Consider the following 22996-nt stretch of genomic DNA (forward strand, 5'->3'; position numbering starts at 1 on the left):
GAATCTTAGCGCCTCTACCTTTCATCCGAAGTTTCTTGGTTCGAGTCCCCGCTACGCATAGAATTAACCATTAATGCCTTTATAATGGAATATACATAGGAAAGTTATTTTAATCTATAATTTCAATTACTTTCTAGTTTTTCTTTGCGATTTTCATAGCCTTCTTCAAGAGATTTATATATCTTAAAATTATTATAGAACGTTAACCTTTTATAAAAATTGGCAAAGTTTTTAATTTAATTTTTAAATGTAAAATTTATACATAAATTTGGAGTCCCGGGTTCAAATTCCAGTAAGTATAGCATTTTTCATACTCTACAAAGTTCCATTTCTATATCCTTTGCACAAGTTTTAAGGATCTGCATAAATTAAAATTTTAATGTAAATTTTAACGTCTCAGGAGTGGTCGGCCTGAGTTTGTTCAGGATTACACATTTACCGGCATATTTACACTTACATGCCAGATTGAATGTCAACTCTGCAGAATGTACTGTTGAAATCATGTTACTCTATTTATTTAATATAAAACTAAATAACAACAAAAGACGTATTTCATTAATGTATTGAAAAACGTTTTTATTTGTTAACAAAAAAAAGTTTTGCAATTCTTGTTTAGAAGTACGAGAAGACGTGTAGCACTCTAATGAAATTCAAATCAACTAACCTCATGAAGACCTTTTTTTTTTTTATTAAATGGAAATACTTTTTACTTTTTTCTACATTTTAGTTGTAACGAAACACTAAATAAGAATTCTGAAAAGTGTTAAAGGGAAAAAGAAAGAAAATAACTTCTCCAATTCTTGAACACAAAAAAAATCGAACAAAAAAGAATTTAACCTAAAAGAAATTGAAAAAAAAACACAAAACACGTAACAAAATCTTTTTTTAATATAAAAGAGAAACACAGTTACATTTGCACACTAAAGTATAAGTAATACAAAAAATGTATACATTAATAATTAGTGGTTTTCGTTTACAGCACAAGACCGTTTACCGAACCCCAAAACGCCAATTTCCACCAACACATCATCATCCACTAGACCTCACCTATCCGTAGCCTCCACAAATCACTTAGAACGCTCCCTCCATTCTCACTTGGAACGCTCCCTCTTCCTTCGTTTAGCTGGAATTCATGACCAGATTTTTCTCAGTTATTCTCATTTTCTCCATTCATCTAATATGACCATACCGAACAACCACTTCCTTCTGAAACAATTTGAAGTGAAAAACCCCATACTCAAATATTACAAATTCCTTTTACGGGTAGAGCTGGACTGAAAGTTAAGGCTCCTGAATTCAAACTCATAAATTACTTACAACTGTATCTGACTGATGAGTTATTGTAGATTCAAGCATTGATTATGCAGTAGATGTTTTGTCAAAAAGTATCGATGACTTTTCACGTTATTACAAAATGGAAGACTATTACACTTGACATGATAAAATCTTTTTTTGTTTATTATACTTGATGGGTATAATTAAACTTCAGATTTAACGACTATTGGAAGTGCCACTATTTGTTCCGTTTAACTTTCATAAATCTTTTAGGCCATGACTTTTATTAATATTAAGTTTTCAGTGAAAGATGGAAATGACGGACTAAAAAAAATTAGATTTGTAATGGATTATTTTAATAATGAAATGGAAGAAATTGATGCACCTTCTAAAATATTGTCGCTAAACGAATTGATGGTTCTTTGGCACGGCATACTTATCTTTAGGCAGTTTATAAAAAACAAAAACATAAATATGACAAAGCTATATGTCTTAGTAGAACTCGATGGGATGGTTCAGAAATTACATATATATGGAGGATCAGGAGATGTAGAAGCTGGTGGTAAGGGACACATCAGTAAAGTCATCCATAAACTGGTAGAAACAAAAAAAATCTTGGTCATTCATTGTATATGTACAATTTTTATTATAATAGTGTACAACTAGCTGAAGAATTGTTAGATTCCGGCATATATTGCACAGGAACTTTAGATGCAAGAAGAAAAAAATTTCCACATTTAGTACTACAAGCAGAATTAAATCGAAGTGAAGCCATATGCTGTTAATATAAAAAAGGCGTCTGTGTAAGCAAGTGGAAAGACAAATGAAACATCCTGGCATTATCAAGTGAATATGAAGGGAACTGGAAATTTTATGAATAAAAGAGGGGAAACAGTAAAAAACCGAAATTAATTTTACAATACAATAAAAAATATGAAAGGGATGGTAGGAAAGATCAGTTGCTGTCACATTACCCATAATCACACTAATCGTTAAGGTTGTACAAAAAATTAGGAATTCACATATTTCATACTTTCTAATATGACTAAACACGACTAATAAACAGTTGTTTTTTGTTCAATTCTGGGAAAAAGTAGACGTATTTTCAATTAAAATTTTAAAATGCTGCTGCTGGATACGAAAATGCCACAAATACTGGTGCAATATCACTGACAGTTGTTCACTTACAAATTCATTTGCTAAAAGGGGCTAACGGTAAAACAAAAAGAAAGCAATGTAAATACTGCATGCAAAAATATATAATAAAAGAGTAGATTCTATATATGGTTGTTCGTGTTGCCCTAACAATCTTGGATTCTGTTTAAAACTGTGTTTTGAGGAGTTTCACAAATTGTTTTACTAAAATGTTTAAATGATAAAAAAAAAGGATAATTTAACAATATTTTGCAAGTTTTTTAAAGTAACTCATTTTATGTTGTTCCAATGTGTTCATGCATGTATGAAATTTTATATAGACTACTAAATATTTTTAAAACTGTAGTGCATTTTCCTGTATTGACTAGACTTATTCTATGATGTAAATTGATCATACATTTTTAATATTACTTTTATAATGTGAAAAAAATGATTTACTGTTATTGTGAAATTATTTTTAAGAAAATATGCAATGTATTTAATGTTAATTTAAAATAGTATTGACTGACTATTTTTTTAATTTTACTTAACTTCATTTATAATTACATTTGCGATGTCTACTTTTATTGACTATAAAAGAATATAATTTGCTATGGATGTACTGTATTATAATGTTTTTATTAACGCAATTATAGTTTTAAGATTGAATATTTTTGTGCAGAAATTCAATTATGTACTTTATTTTCTAGAAGTGTTACTTTTCTAGTAATCAGAAAATATAAGATTCTATTCAAAACTTGTTTTTTATTATTATTATTTATAAAATATCATTTATAAAAACAAATGCACAGCAAAGAGCTACAAAGGACGCGTGAGGCGCCTGGAGAAGTACAGTAACTAGTTTGAATAAAAATACCACGTGCCTGACGCATGTGCGCTTTTTCTCAAAAATAAATAGGAATTTAATAAAATAAAAATATTTTGAAAGTATGTTTCATTTTTAGATGATCCTTTTTCCAGAAAAACGTATATCAGCACACAGGATAAATTCTACTAAAAGAAATGGCCTGGGTAGTGAACATACAATTTTATAGTAACAGTTAACGTGTTCTTCAAAACATTGCAATCCACAAATAAAAAATAAAATAATAGGCATAACAAAAATATATTAGCATGAGTCACAACCAAGAAAAAAGTGTTAAATTTAATAATAAATTAAAACACATTAAATGTAAAAAAAAAATCAAATTATATAACTTAATGTTATCCGACAAATGTAAACATGTTGAGCCATAAAAACAATGTCTGTAAAATTGGGAATATATGCCTGAAAACATAACTAATTTCATTATTTTTTTCAATTTATTTAATATGGATTAAATGTCATATCAAAATTTCTGTACAATTTCATTTTAAAATTCAAGGTACATATCTCACACACTGTAATTGAATACAATTAAGTGCAATTTCTTAATACTACATGCCTATATGAAGAGTGCCTATTAAAATATTTTTTTAATAGACTATTTTTTATCTCTTAGAGAGAGCAATGAGAAGTAACTATGAGCTCTTTGTCAGATACCATGAACATATCTGAAATGTATGACAAAAAAATAACAATCTCAGCCATTCAGTTCATTTTACATTATTGTTTAGTGCAATTGTTACTATTGTGTAGGCAGAATAATGCTACATTTAAAAGTTATGCGACTTGTCAATTTGAAATTTTTAGTAAAATTGACAAAACACAAACAGAATGTACTGAATGTGCTGACTGGCTAAGGCAAGACTGCCTGTCTCATACAAGTGTGTTTGAGTGGCATAAAAAATTCAGCGAAGGATGTCAGTATAAAAATATAATGAAAGCTCTGGATGACCTTCCATTTATAGAACCAAAGAAAATGCAAATAAACATTAGTCAGATAGTTTTACCACAATGCCAACTTAATTTCCAAATAACAACTGAACTCTTGACCACTGGAAAAGTCACTGTGTGAAAAATCTTATTTGAAGATCTCAACATGAAAAACTTTTGTGCCAACATGTTATAGTAAGTAGATGCTGAACCACTTTTTTTAAAAAAAAATCAACTTATGATGAAACCTGAATCTTCCAGAATGATCCTTAGACAAAACGACAATCAATGCAATGGAAAACGCTGTTATCACCAATTATGAAAAACATTTATCTAAATGATTCCAGATTCACAGCCATATACATTGTTTTGTTTTTATGCAAATAATGTAACTGGAAAAATGGAAATCCATAAGTACAATAAAAAACTAGCATTAATATAAGAAAATTTTTACAAGGTGAAAGAAATTCCATAAAAAAATGCTAAATACTGTGGAAAATGGTTTTATTCTTTATTAAGACAACATGCCTCTTTTTTTTCTGTTTAGCCTCTGGAACCACTGTAAGACATTACTTCAGAGGATGAGTGAGGATAATATGTAGTATGAATGTAAATGAACAGTACTCTTGTACAGTCTCAGGTCGACCTTTCCTGAGTTGTGTGGTTAATTGAAACCCAACCATCAAGGAACACCGGTATCCATGATCTAGTGTTCAGATCCGTTAAAAGTAACTGCCTTTAGTAGGATTTGAGCCTTAGAACTCTAGACTTTGAAATCAGTTGATTTGCAATGAGTTTAACCAAAAGACCAACACAGTGGGTTAAGACAACATGCCTGCTGACACAGCACTTTCTGTGAAGCTGTTTTTAGTCTATATATGTATAACTATACTTAGAGCATCATCCTTCACCATTTGACTTTTAATTTTAGTGAGATCTGGGTTAAAAAGAAACAACATTTGTGACAGTTGATAAAGTACACAAGAAAACAAAAGAAGTGTTAATACAACTCATGGAAACTAGTCTGTTCTGCATCTCTGACCAGCAGAAAACAAGATTGCATCAGTGTAAGTGCAAACGGGGATTATATTGAAGAACTGTAATTCACAAAATAAAGATAAGCAATTGTACATCTCATTATTTAATAAGATATACCTCATAAAAATAAATTATTTTATAAAATCTCATAAAAATTCATGATAACTATAAAACTGTTAAAGTTAAGTAAAGATTTTTATCGATACATGCAGGAAACAGTAAATGAAAATGTTTAATTTATTTTTATCATATAATATATATATGTTATACATATATAACATATGTATAATATATATATGTTATACATATATAACATATGTATAATATATATATGTTATACATATATAACATATGTATAATATATATATATATATACCTTTCCATTGAAAAATCAGGGTAAAATTAAAGTGAATCCATACCTATAATATCAAAGTTCCTTAACCATAGCTAATTTCTTTTATCTCTCAATTTTAACAATTACAAAATTAAATTTTCATGTCAACTTACTCAGGATTTGATGATCATCTGCAAATTCTGTAAATCACTAAGTTTAAGAGTTAAAATCTCATTAAATTGTAAATATTACAAATCTCATTGCTAATTTTAGGGTTATTACAATAGTGTAAACAGCTCAATATCTATGACATTTAGCAAAAAGGAATTCCTGTACACATTTTCAACAACAGATTTACAAGGATTCATTTTATTAAAACTGCAAGATGACATAAATACATTTTTATATTATATACAATATACTATAATTTAATTGCAGATGATGGTAAGAATGATATCCAGGAAATTAAATCCACACCCATCTTAACATTGACAATTTCAAAATTCAATTGAAACAAATGTGATTGATCATTTACTTTTTTCTACAGTTACATTTAGTTCAAAATTGATAAATACTTTAGCATAGTTCAAAACATTTTATTTAATATGTTAATTATTCCAATTTACGAAAACAGTCCAGAAAGTAACTTACATTTATGCCTAGCATGGATGTTGGTGTGGATAAAGCCGCCATCTTGGCGTCAAAATGTTTCTACACTCAGTACACATCAAGCTGTCATAGCGTGTGGACTGAAATGTGTGCTTCAAAAGAAAATCCCATGAGTTGTGAGGTGCTTTCAGTAATTAGGTTATCACTGGCAAAAAAACTCAAACCAATTGAAATTCATCAACTTTGTGAGGTGTACGAAGATGGAACAATGAGTGAAGGTGGAGTGAGGCAGTGGTGCATTCAATTTAAAAATGGCCGCACCAATGTTCATGATGAGGATCGCAGTGGTCGGCCTAGCCTTGTGACTAATGAACTGATGATGAAAATCAACGATAAAATTTGTGAAAATTGCCGCATTGTGATTACAGAACTCTTGCTTCATTTCCCTCAAATTTCATGAACATTACTGCATGAAATTGTATTGGGAAAGCTTGATTATCACAAGTTTTGTGCAAGATGGGTGCCAAAAATCTAAGGCGGCAGATTTCTACAGAAAAGAAATTGAAAAGCTTATGCATCGTTATGATAAGTGCCTCAATTTAAATGGCGACTATGTAGAAAAATATTTTAAGATTGTCCCTTTCAAATGTATATAATAAAACAAATTTTTTTTATTTGGTTGGTTTTTATTTCAAAACGTAAATTACTTTCTGGACAGCCCTCATATCATTAACATTACTTCTTTTTAATCACCACTGAATAAATAAAATTACAATATGTTTACTAATGAATCTATCACATTACTTATTCATTGTCCACAAATGAATAATATAATAATACCCTTTCCCACCAATAGAGAAATTATTTATTTACCATAATTTCATTATATAATAATTATAATAAAAATAGTAATATATAACTGTATAACCAAAACAACAAATAACCAGAATTAATAAAATATAAACTGCCATTGCAATTAACAAAGTGATAAAATTAAGAAAACAGTATTTTAAAATCAATTATCACCAAATATAAAATTTATCGATAAAATGATCTTAAAACATTTTAAAATCATATAAACATAATGATCGTATTTATATGTATAATATAAAGCACCAGATATTTATTTATAATTTATATTTAGATGATGAGTAATATAATAAATAACATTAAAAACGTTTGATTCATGTTTTATATATATATATATATTTTATATCTATATGTATACATACGTAAAGCATCAGTTTAACATATGTATGTTTAATTAATTATTTAACATTAATTAATAAATTACTGTAACAAAAGTAATTAATAATTATACTGTAAATATTCGATATGTGTATAAATATATATAATTCTGCCTAAAAAAAGAGAAAAAAAAAATTAGACCTATGGTAGACAACAATAAACATTTATGATATATATGTAATTATTATGTCATGTGTTTCAGTCTTTATTGAAACAAGTATATTTATTAACGCACTGATCGATGTTTATTACATTAAATAATTCATTTCCCAATTATTTCTATTGATAAATCCCACAACCAACTTTTTATATTATTCATTTTTTATTAATGACATTGTTAACATAAGTTCATTCAAAAACTAAATTAACACTATTTTTAAATTTAAACACACGTTTGTTTTGTTAATTAAAACTGTACTGAGATATACATTTATGCTGGACTGATGATTATCATAACATATATAACACCCATTAATTCTTGTGTATATTTTTTTTGACAACACAACATTCATAAATTAATTTAAAAATAATCAAGTTTATATATATATATATATATATATATATATATATATATATATATATATATAATTAATAACGTAAGTCAGTTTTATATATGTACACTTATGTTATACTGTACAAGAAAAATTAGTACCACAATACAGATGATTTTACTAAAAACTCATTGGGTTCCTTTTTTAAGGGAACCACCATAATCTATTTAATGCCAGGATCCTGATAAGCCAATAATCAAATATTATTTACAATAAAATATAATTTATTATTCATTTGCTTTTTCTTAAACAGAAAAAGCTGTCATATTTTTTATTATATTGTTCATCTACTCATACCATCTTACATAAAATTTAAACTGAATTTCAGTAATTTTACCAATCCATTCAATATTGTTTGAATATCGCTTTCTCCATACAAAAATTAAAAAAAATGATTTGAAAGATTAATCGATAAGATATCTTTTATAACTTGTTTATATTTACATACAATTAGCTCATAATAGAATGAAATGTTTCATATAAAGAGATTAAGAAGAATTTTACAAGTATAAACATTTCAAATATTCACAACTCAGAACAAACTAGAAATAAATACAATACACCCTTATCAGGAATTGAATCCAAGATTAGTTTCAAAAACAATAAAATAAGTACAGTATTATTAATAAATTCAATACAGAGATAACACTAACAAATTTTCTTCTCATACTAAACCAACTTTATAAAATTTACATGAATTTGTTTAAAGGATATCAATGTTTGTTATATTTAGCTCAATGTTTGTTATATTTCAATGGATATTTATTTTAAATAAAAAACTTTTATGCTGATATTAATAAATATACGAGTATACATGAGGAAGGTCAAAATAATTATGTTTGCCAAATTAATAAATAAATAAATTTCTTTTAATGAATAAACAGTTTGTTTTGATAAGTTCCCCAAAAAAGTTAAAATAAAAATAATCAATTAAAGAATTATTTATATCTTTCACAATAGCTTGCTATTAAATATAATTTATTATTAAAGGTGTTTTGAAGGGCCTGAAAATATATTCTTCTATTGATACAGGTGAATAGATTTCAGGTAGCATTGAAGTAACAGATATAGTCATTTTTTCCCCTAAAATGTCATTTTAGCTTCATGCATAATAGAATCAAAAACAATTCATGTGAGTGAAATTTCACCATTATGTGAAACTACTGACCAAAATAAAATACAAAAATTTATTCATAAATTATACATGTAAATAATTTTTAATATAATTTTTCATCTTAATTTTTTTGTTTTTAATTTAAAATTAAGAAATCTTAATTGCAACATTCTGCTCTCCCACCAACAATAATGTAAACATTTAGTGTTAATCTCATCTCTTAGACCAAAATTTAATACTCATGCTCTGCAATGAAGCTCACAAGTTAAAGTAGAAGTAAATAAATGCTCTTATATCTAATCAAGTATTTACACTACTTTGATATAAGAGAATGTACAGGTATGCATTTAATCTGGGTACAGTTTATTCAAACAATAATGTACCTGATGTACTTGCCATTTTTGAAAAATTTACAAAAAAAAATACTCTAAAAATAAAAATCAAACAGTCAGGTTTCCTTAAATCAAGATTCATTTATTTATTTTTTTATATATAAGTTTTATATTTAATATTTACTAAATATAAATTTGTTAAATCAAGATTCACTTATTTATTTACGTATAAGTTTTATATTTATTTCATTAAGTTTTATAAATATTTAATATTAAAAATGTATATTTTAATGAAAACTAAAAATAATTAACTAAAAAAAGTTTTACAATCTTGACCAAAAAATGAATCATTACTAGATGATGCAGTTAACTGGCTTATTGAATAGTGAAAAAATTGCTAAAACCATCATACCACAGAATTAAAAAAATATATATAAGCCAAGGGGCCATGGAAATATAATACGGTCAGCATCTGTGTATAAAACTTACTCTTTCCTGATGAAATTGGGTAAACCAACCAATATTTGAAAAAAAATATTCAAGAAACTTCCTATTCAAATTGTATAAGTATATAAATATAAAACACGTATTGACATCTCGCACTAAAATTACTTAATTGTTGTACTTACAAGCAAAGAAGATCCCCTTTTATATTATATTGAAAATTTTAACTTCATTCTTATAAAGACTTCACATCAAGTTATAATTATTTCAAACTTACATATAGTAACTTTAAAATAATTTAATTTTTAGTTTAAGAATGAATGATACGACTCATTATTGAGCAGACTGATCTTTAGAATTTTCTATCAATAGATGTTTTAAGACTAAGAGATCTTTAAAGATGTAAATTAACAGTATTTATTTCCAAAACAAGATAAACTATGTTAAACAATATAGGCTAAAAAGTTTCCCGATACAATATAAATAAGAAAAATTAAATTTGTTACTTTAATAATACTACATGTGTCTATAAAGTTGACAAAACTGTTCTAACTCACACTATTAATAAAATTATACTTAAAAATTATTTGTCTAACAGCAATATACTGCTATTGCTTCATGGCATTTTGCCGAGAAAAATGAGGGGCAAACACTAAAGGGCCTTTAGCCAAAAAGATATGAGATCATATTATACTAAATTATTTTAGCATGATTTTATCTGGTTTTAAATAATTGAAACCAGAAAAATTTATAGCGTATTGCCTATTTTATTAATATAAATTCTTTCCATTGTCAGATATCATACAGAACTTTTCATGAGTGTTACGGTTATTTATTTCTTTGTAAACCTAAATGCTGAGAAATGAAGGGTAAAAACTGAATGACCGATAATTATCATTCAACTGTACTCCTTAATAATTTCATATCATTAAAATACTTTCAACCGAAAAAAGGTTGAAAAATCAAAAATCTAGAAGCACATGGTTTCCTTTACACATTTAGTAATGAAAATAATATTGGTGACACCTTAATTGTATATCACAACCCTCACAGCCACACAATCTTGATAAAACTACATTAGCACCGATTAACTATTGTACCTGCATATCAGACCTATGTCACTTTTTTACATGAACATTTTACGAGAAAAAAAAGAGATCTTAAATGCAAGTAAATACAATAAACAAACACAACCAGAACCAAATTATATTGTACTAAAACTTTAATACTACAATAATATTAGATAACTGTACCATTATAACTTGCTAAACAAAGAAAAAAATAAGGATAATAGATTTATAACTATAAAACCATTATGTATATATAACTATCATAAATATATAATATACACATTATGTATGCTAATTATGACAGGTCACATGAAAACAGTAAATTAAACCCATAAATATATACCATTAATTAATCATAATATAATGATAATAACAATTATAATATACTTTTTTTTATTCTTAATGTTATAAAATACACATGGTTTATCATAATCATTTCACTGATCACATTTAAGGAGGGAATTCTTAAATTACATTACAGCAAAATAAAAAAAAAAAATTAAATGTAAAAAAGAATAATTAAAATGTGTGTTGAGTTTAATAAAACGATAATAAAAAAAATGGCACAACAAAAAGTTATGCTGTAACACAAATATTGCACATACAATAGCGAGGGAAAAATTACGTTTATAACTGTTATTCAACTTTAAAAAAACAAAAATAAAACAGGGTAATAATAAAGAGTAATAAAACAAGTTCAAAAAATATAGATTAATAATTATTTTATATATTCCAATTATATTTTTATCACATAAATAATCCCATTGTTACTAAATATATTTATTTATTAAGTAAAATAATATTTAATTTATTTATACTTTAAGATACGTTACGTCACTGTGTAACTATTTGGATTATAGAACGTGGGAACATCTTGTGATTGGTAATTTGTCTGTAACAGAATAAAAAATAAAAACAAGGTTAATCAATAATGTAAATCATAGTATAATTAGTCATGCCAACTAATTTAATATTAAATCAAGTAATACTTACAATGATGACATACACAAATCACAAACACAAATTCAAAAGAATAAATATCAAAATTAAAAAATAGTGATTTTTTTTTACTTGATATCAGTTATGGGATAATATAACTGTTATATAACAAAAGATATTTCTGAATTAAAAATGGCTCTGATTAGATTAAATCATTTCCAAAATATATTTTAGAGAGTTATTTTGGTAAATAAAACAAATTACTAATCTTTTTTCTGCAGAAAAAAAACACCATAGTTTTAATTAAATATATATATATATGTATCAATAAATATAAATCAATAATATATATATATATTATTGATTTATATATATATATTATTGATTTAATCCTCACAAGTAAACTGAATATCCATTGATAATACTGGTAATTTAGCGCATTAAAAAAAAAATCCTTAAGAAATAAAAGTAAAATAACCAACATACAGCCAGTTAAGTTAATATAGGGACAGTATTATTATTAACAAGTTCAAAAAAATCTTGAAATGCATTGAGAGGATCAGTAGAAGGAGGATGAAGTTAATAGATGAGATGAAGATTGGGGACAAAGGAGACGGCTTGGGACAGAGATGGATAGACACAATAGTGGTGTACAGACCTGTCGTCAGGCAGAACACAAGGTATTGATGATGTTCAGCAAAATAAGTTAATAAAAACTATACATACTTTTTTTACGTAGGGGTAATTATATCTAAAATATTTAATTTTGTAATAAAGCCCAAATAAATAATAAAAAAAGTAAAAAAAAAACTAAATTTAAAATTAAAATTTATTGATTATGTGTCCTTCCACAAGAAATAATATCAAAATACTTAAGTAAAAAAATCAGTTATCAAATGATTGTATATATACACATTAAAATTTTCAAGCAATTATGGGATCAATATCCAACTGTTTTATACATTTATATCAAAATAAACATGCAAAAAATATCCTTTTCAGTGTTTGTACAACAAAATGTATAAATACTTAACAACCAAACTGACTATTTGTAGAACATCTAATTTTTATGAATCTGACATCCTTAGTCAAATATCTTCTCATGACATGTAAATTTCTATAGAATCTAAAAAACATGATGTGCTACAATACTATTTGCAATTCTAATTTAATTATTTATTATTCAGTATTTATTATTTTTGAAGACAGTATTAATTGCATTAATATTATTAATTATATTGTTTAATTAAAAAAAAAACAACAAAGCTTTATTAAAAAAAATCATTCTACTACATATAAAATGTTCTGTAATTACTATAACATTAATATTTTATTTACAATTAATACTTTCTCATAAGTTATAATTTATTATTCACAAAATGAAAAATAATGGGCCAGTATAATATATAAACAGTACAGAATCTAGTGTACAATGATGAATAATCTTAATCTAGTATTTTAAACTAGTATATAAACTATTTTAAACTAGTATTAAGGTGTAATCTAAAAATATACTTGGAGCAATTGTTACAGTGCTGCTTACTCCTTATACGCTTCAATGTTACTCTAGATTTATTATTGTAATATAAATTACTACCTTTCTCAATATAAAACATTTAAAAAGAATAACAATGATTATATAAAACAGTGACACCTAATAAATTTTGTTGAGTTTTAAACAACGAATTAATTAATTTAAAACTGTTAATAATTGTTTGATTACAACTATTTTACTCAGAACATTTAAGTAAAACAGATCAACAACAACAAAGCCAGAGAAAAATTAATGCATAATGCATAAATGCGTGTAATGCATAAATTAAGCTTTAAATTATTCATTGTTTCTCAATACAATTTTATTAAAATAAAAAAGTCATGAACAGATGGCACAACAAATTCATAATTAGTATTAAACATTCTAAACTTCAGTATAATATACTACAATTATAAATGTAACAGATTAATATATAATCCAGAAATAGTTTCCTGTTATAACAAAAATTAACAATTAAGTTTCAAAATATTCTGAACTTACATACATATTTGTACCTATAAAGGAACTTGTCCTGACTGACTGATTCATCAACACCCAGCAAAAACTACAGAAAATAAATTGATGAAAAGTTGCATAAATATTCTTTTTACAGTTTAAGTGCTCACTAAGAAAGGATTTTTTGAGACTCCAAGTTTAAAGGATTAAATGGATTAACAATGAAATTTACTATTTTTTTAATTTCTGAGTAACAAAATGAAGATAAAAACTAGATTTTTTGTATGTGTCATTATCATGTAAATATCTAGAAACCAATTTCTAGATTTTTCAAAATTCGACCTTGAAGGGAAGAAGAAAGGTACAAAAACTGAACAATGATCGCAAATTTTCCCCATTTAAGACTACTGAAATTGGGCCTTGCAAATACTCTTCAGATAAATATCTAAAAATCATTTTAGGGATTTTTTGAATTTTGATTTTTTAAGGGGTATGATGGTATATGATATAGTGGCTTACACAACACAGCCACTGTTACTGTATGTGCAACATGATTAGCTGCACCTGCCTGTAGTTATTTGACTAAAAAAACATAAAATAAAAAAAATATAAAAGTTAAAAAAAAGAGAGAAATGAACACAGCCACCTCGTAGTGCTGTTTGCTGGGTAACACTAAGAACCAAACAAAATACATTTTTACCTGTATTTCATACTGGAAACAGTTATAACTAATATTTTTAAGACGGAGACTGACTGTTTTAAAACCCACATTCAGGAGTATAAAAATGAGCAGTTTCTATTGCTTGAGGATTTTAAAAGTCAATTGGGATTGGAACAAGTAATTACGGAAATATTAGAGAATTTTGAGAATCTGATCCCATTTAGAAATTCAAAGGCGAGATTTTAAATGGAAATGGTAAGGAGTTATTAAAAATGTTTGATCATTTCAATTTAATAGTTTTAAATGGTCGCTTTAAAGAAGATACCAGTGGGGAAATGAAATTTATTGGATCGCAAGGTGCCTCAGTAATTGATCTCGCAGTGGCGGATGTTCAACTACTGTTATTATAGATAACAATCAAGCACAGGAGGAATATTTCTCAGATCATTTGCCAGTAACTGTAAAATGTTGATCATCAACAATATTCTTGACAACATAACACAAATTCATCCAAAATTAAAGAGGAGAAAGGAAAACAAAAAACCATTCCAAAGCAAAGTAAAACAACAGGTTAGAGATGGTATTTGATCTAGAGATCCATAGCGTGATTCAAACTTATTAACAGACATATTAATAAATAATGAAGAAAGTCCAAAAGCTAGAAATATGACAAATTTTAAACAGGAATGGTTTGATATGGAGTGCCACAAATCGCGGAAAAGTGTTTAGATTTCTCCAAATGTATAAAAGGTCTAATTCAGAACATTTCATGCACAAATATCTAAGATTTAATAAAATTTACCAACAATTGTGTGAAGAAAGAGAAAAAGTATTGGGAGTACTGAGAAAACCATAAAAAAACTTTTTCTTCCTTATTTTCCTCATGGGTTTCAGAAAATTTGAAATAATACACACCAAAAAACAAATCTTCCTTAAAACATTACAATTAACTAATCACACAAATATTGAGCTATAAGTGATGCAGCTGTATCACAAGATGTTTATCAGCTGCTTTTATCAATCAAAATCATCTATCATAGTAATAACTCTTATACCAAATTAAAACAAGAACATTAAATAATAATTCCCCCTCCAAAAAAAATATATTTAAAATTATTTAAGTTTACATTATAATGTAAATAACAAATTTTGTTTTTGTACAATACACATCTGATAACTTCTGATTCTGGTGTGACTAAAAAAACAAATCTTGACTAAAAAGAAGCAAAAATTGTGAAGTTCTACACATATATTTGATGAAGATAAAAATAATTAAACAATCCAAATAGTTCAGTAAAAGTGAAAATAAAAATGTAGCTTCATTTTTAAGTATAATAAACTAAGATAAATATATACACGAAAGACAACATTTATGATTTTCACCAATGAGAAGAATCCCTAAGTAAACAACGTAATATTTCAGTGGTCCTGAATAAAACTATAAAAAAATTTGAACAAACATATCCTCACACCTGAAAAGAAGAAATAATAAAGAAAACAGGAAAAAGTTATTTTTAGAAACAATTAATATGCACTTCTGTACACACTTATGCTTAAATAATAATTGTTAAATAAGTGAATGTTACAAAGATGTATCAGCATAAAAGCATGTGCAATACTTATGCAAAGTAAGTGCTCAAGAATGTATCAAGACAAAATTAAAAAAAATTATAACATAGTTATTCTTAAATTACAGTTAGAATTTATTATATACATATTGAATCATTTTAGAAGTAAAGTTTTAAAACGATAAAAAAATTCTTTAACACTATAATGGTTTTAACAAGAAGAAATTAATCTTTAATAACTAGAAATATATTTCATAATACAACAAAGAATAAATAATACAACTATTTAATACGGTTTAACAAAATTATATTCAATTTTATTAGCACATGCACACTTATTTATACTCATGAAAAAAAAAACTCAATAATAATAAATAAATAGTAATAATAAACAAGAAAGTATTAGGGAAACAATTGTAACTACCTTACCACTGAATGGTTCTGCAACGTCTGGAATGTTCCAAGGAGTAATATTATGGAAACTGAAGGGTGTGAAAAGGTAAAATATCAATGGCCACAGCAACATTAAATAATCTAAAAAGTAACTGTTGCATTATTAGTGGTTAATGACTATAAGTCAGTGCTTTACAAAATACCAGGTAATACTTTTAAATAATATAGCAATTAAGCTGCCGGTAAAATGCAAAATTATACTTAATTTACAGCTACTGAATATTTAAAAGCAAGTAATTTTAGTGAAAATGTACCAAAACTAAGAACTGATAAAAAAGGTTTCACTGCACATCTACTACTGTTACAAATGTGAAATTATTCATTATTAAACATAAGCTACATTATAGAAGTATAAAATTTTCAGTTCTTTAAATGCTTTTTATTTAATTTGATAATTTAAATTCCATTTAGACATTAAATCATTCTGATATGTCTGACATTCAGACATTAAATCATCCATACATATTTTCTAAGTAAATTAGTAAATATACACTGCTTTCTCTGATAAGGTAAATAAAATATAAAGAACTGTTTATTTGTTATTTAACTAAAAAAAATACATGTAGAATATTACTTTTCATTTTTTTTAACTGTCATTAACTGCTATGTCCATCAGTCCCAAATAAGTGACAATAATAAGCACACAATGTTTAATTTTTATAGTAGAATAATTTATTCATCATTACTCATTCATCATTATTTACTCATTAGTTTTTTATAGGTCGGTTAGCTTTACAATACTTTTTTACACAAACATATGCAAATGTAGGTTTTTATTTATTAAAAATTTTTCATGTAGTAAACTTACTATACAGGTTGTGTTTTGTTTATTTATGTTACAGTGATCTGTAAAACAAACTTTTTAAATTCTGAAGAAGTTATTAAACAGGCATTTTAAATAAAACAGCAATTTTATGTGACACACACAAAATAAACAAGTTTTTAATCTACTCAGAGAGGTAAACCGTGGCTAATGTATAGAAAAAGAAAATCGATTCATTAATAAATAATAATAATAAAAACAGCAAGAGAATTATAGAACAAGAGAATTATAATTGTTATAGAACAAGAGAATTATAAAACAAGAGAATTTATCCATTCATACAATTGGAATCAATGTAAATAGAAGAAAGAGTTACAAAGGAATATAATTTATTTCATTTTAAAATTAAGAAGCATGTACTCATCAATGTTCTTAATCAAAATTATTAGAGGGTAGGATCTAACTGTCAAAATTAACAAATAGATTACATATGACTGGCCGTTGCCATTCTACTTTTATTATACCATATGAGATATTCCAAGTGTTGCAGAACCATGAAGATTGTAAGTGATGTGTAACAGAAGGTTTCTCCGAATTTAAGTATTAGTAGCTATTAAAAAAAATATTTACTGTATATACATATTATATTCACATATATGTGTGTGTTTTCACAATTAGTTATCTCATAAAATAACACATTATTCTATGAATAATTCCATAACTAGAGTATAACACTTTTTACAAATTAAGACAAAATAAAACTTAACACAAATTATTCTAATTACAGAATTAAGTGAATGTAATTAAATTATTCATAATAATATGTATATATTTAAATTAGTTTAGAATTTTAGTAAGTTTTGATGTACAAACTGATTAAATATATATTAATAATACTGTTACTCTGATTTCCAAGTCAATATTATGAAAAAATGATGATTATGAAAAAATAAAGAATTACAGTAGTTTAGCATCATGAAGTAACAGTAGTAGAAGTTTATATGAAGTAGACAAAGTTGTTTATTTTTTTTTTAGTTGTAATGTTTTTTATCACTCACCGCTGCATGTTGTGTTTGTTGATGACGAGTGTAGTTGTTAATTGGTTTTGATTGCATCCGTTGATGCTGGTTGCGACTCATGATATTGCTCACTTCACGAGACAAAGAACTTGCAGAACTGCTTCGCGATAACTACAATAGGACCACAATAATACTAAGCTAACTCAACATGCATTAACATGTAACACGCGCTAATAATTCAATTTACATAATTCCAATCCTTACACTATATAAATAGAAATAGAAATCAAATTATATCAGCCAATTATGATGAATATATATAAAAAACCATCAATAATCAAAAATAATAATTTTTTTCACTTAATAAAAAACAAATCTAATATTTTTAAACTGAAGCAACAAATTTCAATCTTTTAAGAGATTCTAAGTGCTTGAAAATAATACTGGATGAATAATAAGTATGATAGCGATCTATCTTTTAAACAATAAACAAAATAATCTACAGTAATCCAAAATAATTCTGTCATAACATAGGATCATGCTATTATGAAAAATTGTTATATGTATATTCAAATTTGTGCAATACAACACAGATTTTTTGACAGACTCAAATGTAACTTAAATTTAAGGAACACTAAAAACTTTTACTGAAAAAATCATAGATTAATAAAAATTGAAAACCCGTCGCTCTGGTCGACTAATTATAACAAAACTATAAAAGTAAACTTCAGTAAACATGAGACATTATCTTTCAGGATGTAATAGATGCTGATGCAAAATTAGTGAAACTTTAATTCACTTGCACATAAAACCCAATAACAATGAGCTGACAATGTATTATTTGTTTTTCTTCACTCTCATAATCAATTGCAATAAAATAAAATAAAAAAAATTACAATTTTTTATTTTTTCTACCAACATTTTTTAAAGAGCCTGAACTTCAAACTCATTCCTGACAATCAGATTGTCAGTGTAAGCTAAACTAAAATACTATTTGGTATCTGTTGTACTGTACAACTCTGGGGGGGGGGGGGTTCTTAGGTTTCGTTATTAACAACTTTCAGATACTGCTCCCTACAATTACTTCCTTTTCCTCAAGATGAAGCTCAAGCTGAAGGATCATTCACCATCAACATAAGTCAGCAAGAGGATTGCAAAAATTAAAAAAATAAGATTACAATCATGAAAATTAACATTTTTTCAGATAATTTCAATTTTCCGTTTGAAGGAATGGGATCTACCACTCAGCATTTTGTTTCTTCAAATCATTGTATACAAAGTCAATAAAAAATTAAGACAGATTGTTTAATATCTATTACATTAAAATCAGTGCAAACATTCTAGTCTTAGAAAACTCTAAATAATTTATCTTAATATAATATTCTTCTTCTTACCTAACTACAGTACAAATGGATTTAAAAAAATAAATAATATATATGTCTATTAATACCACCAGAACTTTAACGAACCTGTATAAGAGACAAGTCATTTTTCTCCTAAAAAATAGCTTAATTACACTCAAATAGAAGGCACATTAGGTTACTATGTTAGGGAATGAAGAATGAAGTGATTCCTACTAGTACGCTAATACTGAGCTGAGAATATTATGTACAATAAAACCTGAGTTAACGGAATTTTGCAAAACCAAAAATATTTTCCATTGTGAACAGGATTCCGGTGAATACAAGGATGAACTAATGAACTATACAATTAAAAAGAAAAAATATGGTAGTGTACTTACCAGAACCCCACTTCATTTTCAGCAGTGAATTGTATAGTAGTTTGTTAGCGAACATAATCACAAAATTTTTATCTTATGTTAGCATGTACAGAACAGTATACTAAATTGTAGAACAATTTTTGTATTTTAATTTAAAAAATCTTAAATTTAGGAACTGATACTTTTGAAGAATAACAAATTTCAGTACCTTAAATTAACACACTTTAATAGGTAAACATAATTTAAATTAACATAAATGTACTTTATTACTGTTCATTATGTAATTTAGTCTTTATTATAAGAAAAAAAATAGGTTATTTTTTTGTACTGAACTTTTACTTTCAGCTACTCTATTTGCTGTCAACATTCTGGCTTTACAAATTATGTTAAACAACTCTGAATCATTTGCTGTTAAATGAAAATTCCTGTAGGTCTAATAGGTTGGATAACGTTACTGTTATGATCCTCGTCATCGGAACTGCTTTTGTCTTCGTCAGTTTTCTCTCAATGGTGATCATTAAATTCATCTATATCCTCTGTGTCAGCCTCAGTCTCTAATAAGTTGTTCATGTTAACACAATCTTCAGCAAATATATTTTCATACGATGCCCTGTTCAGTTCTTCCTACAAGCCATCAAATGTCATTGTAAGTTCAGTTTCTGTAGCTGTATGAAATTGAAAATTTGCTTTTTGGAAGCAGTGTTGAACCATCTCTGCCGATACACATTTAAATGCTTCTGATAGCCAAATTATAGCGTCAAGCACTGATGTAGATTTAGTCAGTTGAGTAGTTGGCCATGCCATTTCAATAGTTGCTAACAGAGATTTCATTAAAAATTCATGGTAGTGTAATTTGAGACATTTAATTACACCCTGGTCCATAGGCTGGGTAACACTTGTCGTATTTGGTGGGAACCAAGCTAATTTAATATGGCTTAATGCAATATCCGGATGACATGTGGCATTATTTAAAAAAAGAAGAACATGTCTATTTTGCTGCTTCATTCTTGTGTTAAACCCTTGCAACTACTCCTCCATAATACGTGACATCATCGATGATTTTTGTTGGATCTCCATACTACAGGAAGATTCTTTATTAACGTTTTTAAAACACTTCGGCTTATCAGCCTTTCCAATAACAAGCAGTTTTTCCAGTTCTCCTATCATAAAACTGCAAACAAAAACTGTCCAACCTTTCCTTGGAATACTTCCCTCCTATACAATGTTCTCCTTTCAAGCAAAGTCTTACTCGGTAGTGCATGATAAAAAAGTCTGGTTTCCAATTACAATATTTCTGTTTGTAATTTTCAATCAAAGTAGCTAGTTTTGTTTTCCAGTCAGTTACTGCTTCATCATACACATCTCCAGCCTCACCAAATACTTCTTTAAACACTATTTGATGCCGCTTTTTAATACTTTCGAGCCAACCATTTGAAGCACTGAAATTGGTGCTACCTAATTTCTCTGCAGTTTCCTTTGCTTGGTGCAGTACAATTACTCCTGAAATTGATAACTTTCTTGCCCTCGCAATCACAAACCATTCCCAAACAATTTTGTTAATTTCTTCATTGCCAGTTTTTCGCATATGCTTTTTATTTGAACCGCTCTCTTTTAACCATTCAGTTTTTAATTTGTTTTTATTTTTCTAAATTTCATAGATTTGAGTCTTACCTACACCAAATTTTTCAACTAAGTTTTTTCACTGGTTTTTTGCAGTTTGTCTTTTTCACTGGTTTTGATTACTTTGATTTTTGTATTTAAGTCCAACACAACTCTTTTTTGTGATGCGACACTTGTTATACTAATACACAATATCCGGAAGTACACTAAACTAACAATCACACTGTACAGTTCTGTATTTTAGGTACTGAACTGTAATATGGAGCCGTAAAAATAAAAAATTAAAAGTACAAATTCAGCAAATGAATGGAAAACAAAAATGCACAGTAAATAAGTCTTTGTTGTAATGAACAAAAAAACGACACATGGATAAGTTACGTATAGTGGCATTACATAATTAATTTAAATAAAAATTGTGACTCAAGATAAGGAATGATGAGAGTGTGTTAAGTTATGATTCACAGGGCAGTGGGCATAAATGCTAGTTTACTGTAAATAGCCATAACAATGATGACTGTGCTGTTGCCTGTACAAGCTTTTAACACTCTGTCTGTCTGTAGTCGCCTATTTGATTTGCGATGAGTTACTGAAAATGTAAACATTTATGTAGTGTTAAATACAAATTTATCAGTTACAACTCTGACATAACTAACTTTAATTTTTGTTTATGGAAAGTAATTTGTAACATAGCGTAGTACAATATGTATAGTACTGTACAGTATACATATTCTATTTTATATAGTGGAAAATTTAGTACTGTACTTTATGTATAGCTTTAAATGGTTATACATATTTTTTGCATAAATTACAGTATCCTACATGATTCTCAAAAAACATTTCCATTAACTCGTGAAATTTTTTCCGTTTCTGTGTCAGCCAGGCTTACGTTGTTTCAGGGAAAATGAACATCATATCTTTAGTAAAATTTACAGGACCAGGGAAATTTTTTGTTGTAGACAGGAATCTGTTAATTTAGGTTTTGCTGTATCAGTATGCTGAGTCCACTGAAAGTCAGGCAGAATGAATCCTTAACATGTCCTTTAAATATAGTTTAATTTATTCACCACTGGAATAGATTGTATAATTAACATCTTTGAAAGCTAATCTTTCTAGCACTTGTTGAATATTAATTTTATAATTACTACTATATATTGGAGCAGACTATACATAGTAAATTGTAATAATTCTTTTTGTTAAATGAAAATTACTTAATTCAATATATCATAAATAAAAATCAAATAGTATCACCAAAAAAAATTCCTAATTCGATAATTCTGATTCCTCTCTAAATTTCTATT

At 26.8% G+C, this 22996-nt stretch overlaps 1 protein-coding gene across 8 annotated transcripts in view; it reads right to left on the reverse strand.

Annotated features, from left to right (window-relative positions):
• Positions 1–866: 866 nt before the first annotated feature.
• Sec16 (endoplasmic reticulum export factor secretory 16) overlaps positions 867–22996 on the reverse strand; it is a 156680-nt gene continuing 134550 nt past the window's right edge. For 3 of the 8 annotated variants that reach the window (XM_075370735.1, XM_075370733.1, XM_075370734.1), the window contains 2 exons: positions 18398–18529; positions 11681–11857 (listed from right to left, as the gene is read on the reverse strand). In XM_075370735.1, the coding sequence (XP_075226850.1) occupies positions 11795–11857; positions 18398–18529 (195 nt within the window). In that variant the 3' untranslated portion in view covers positions 11681–11794. Of the gene's footprint in view, positions 1207–11680; positions 11858–18397; positions 18530–22996 lie in introns of those variants that run through there. The other 5 variants (XM_075370736.1, XM_075370737.1, XM_075370740.1 and 2 more) reach the window with 3 other exon arrangements.

This window comes from Lycorma delicatula, chromosome 7, assembly GCF_047948215.1.
Source record: "Lycorma delicatula isolate Av1 chromosome 7, ASM4794821v1, whole genome shotgun sequence".
NCBI lineage: Eukaryota > Metazoa > Arthropoda > Insecta > Hemiptera > Fulgoridae > Lycorma > Lycorma delicatula.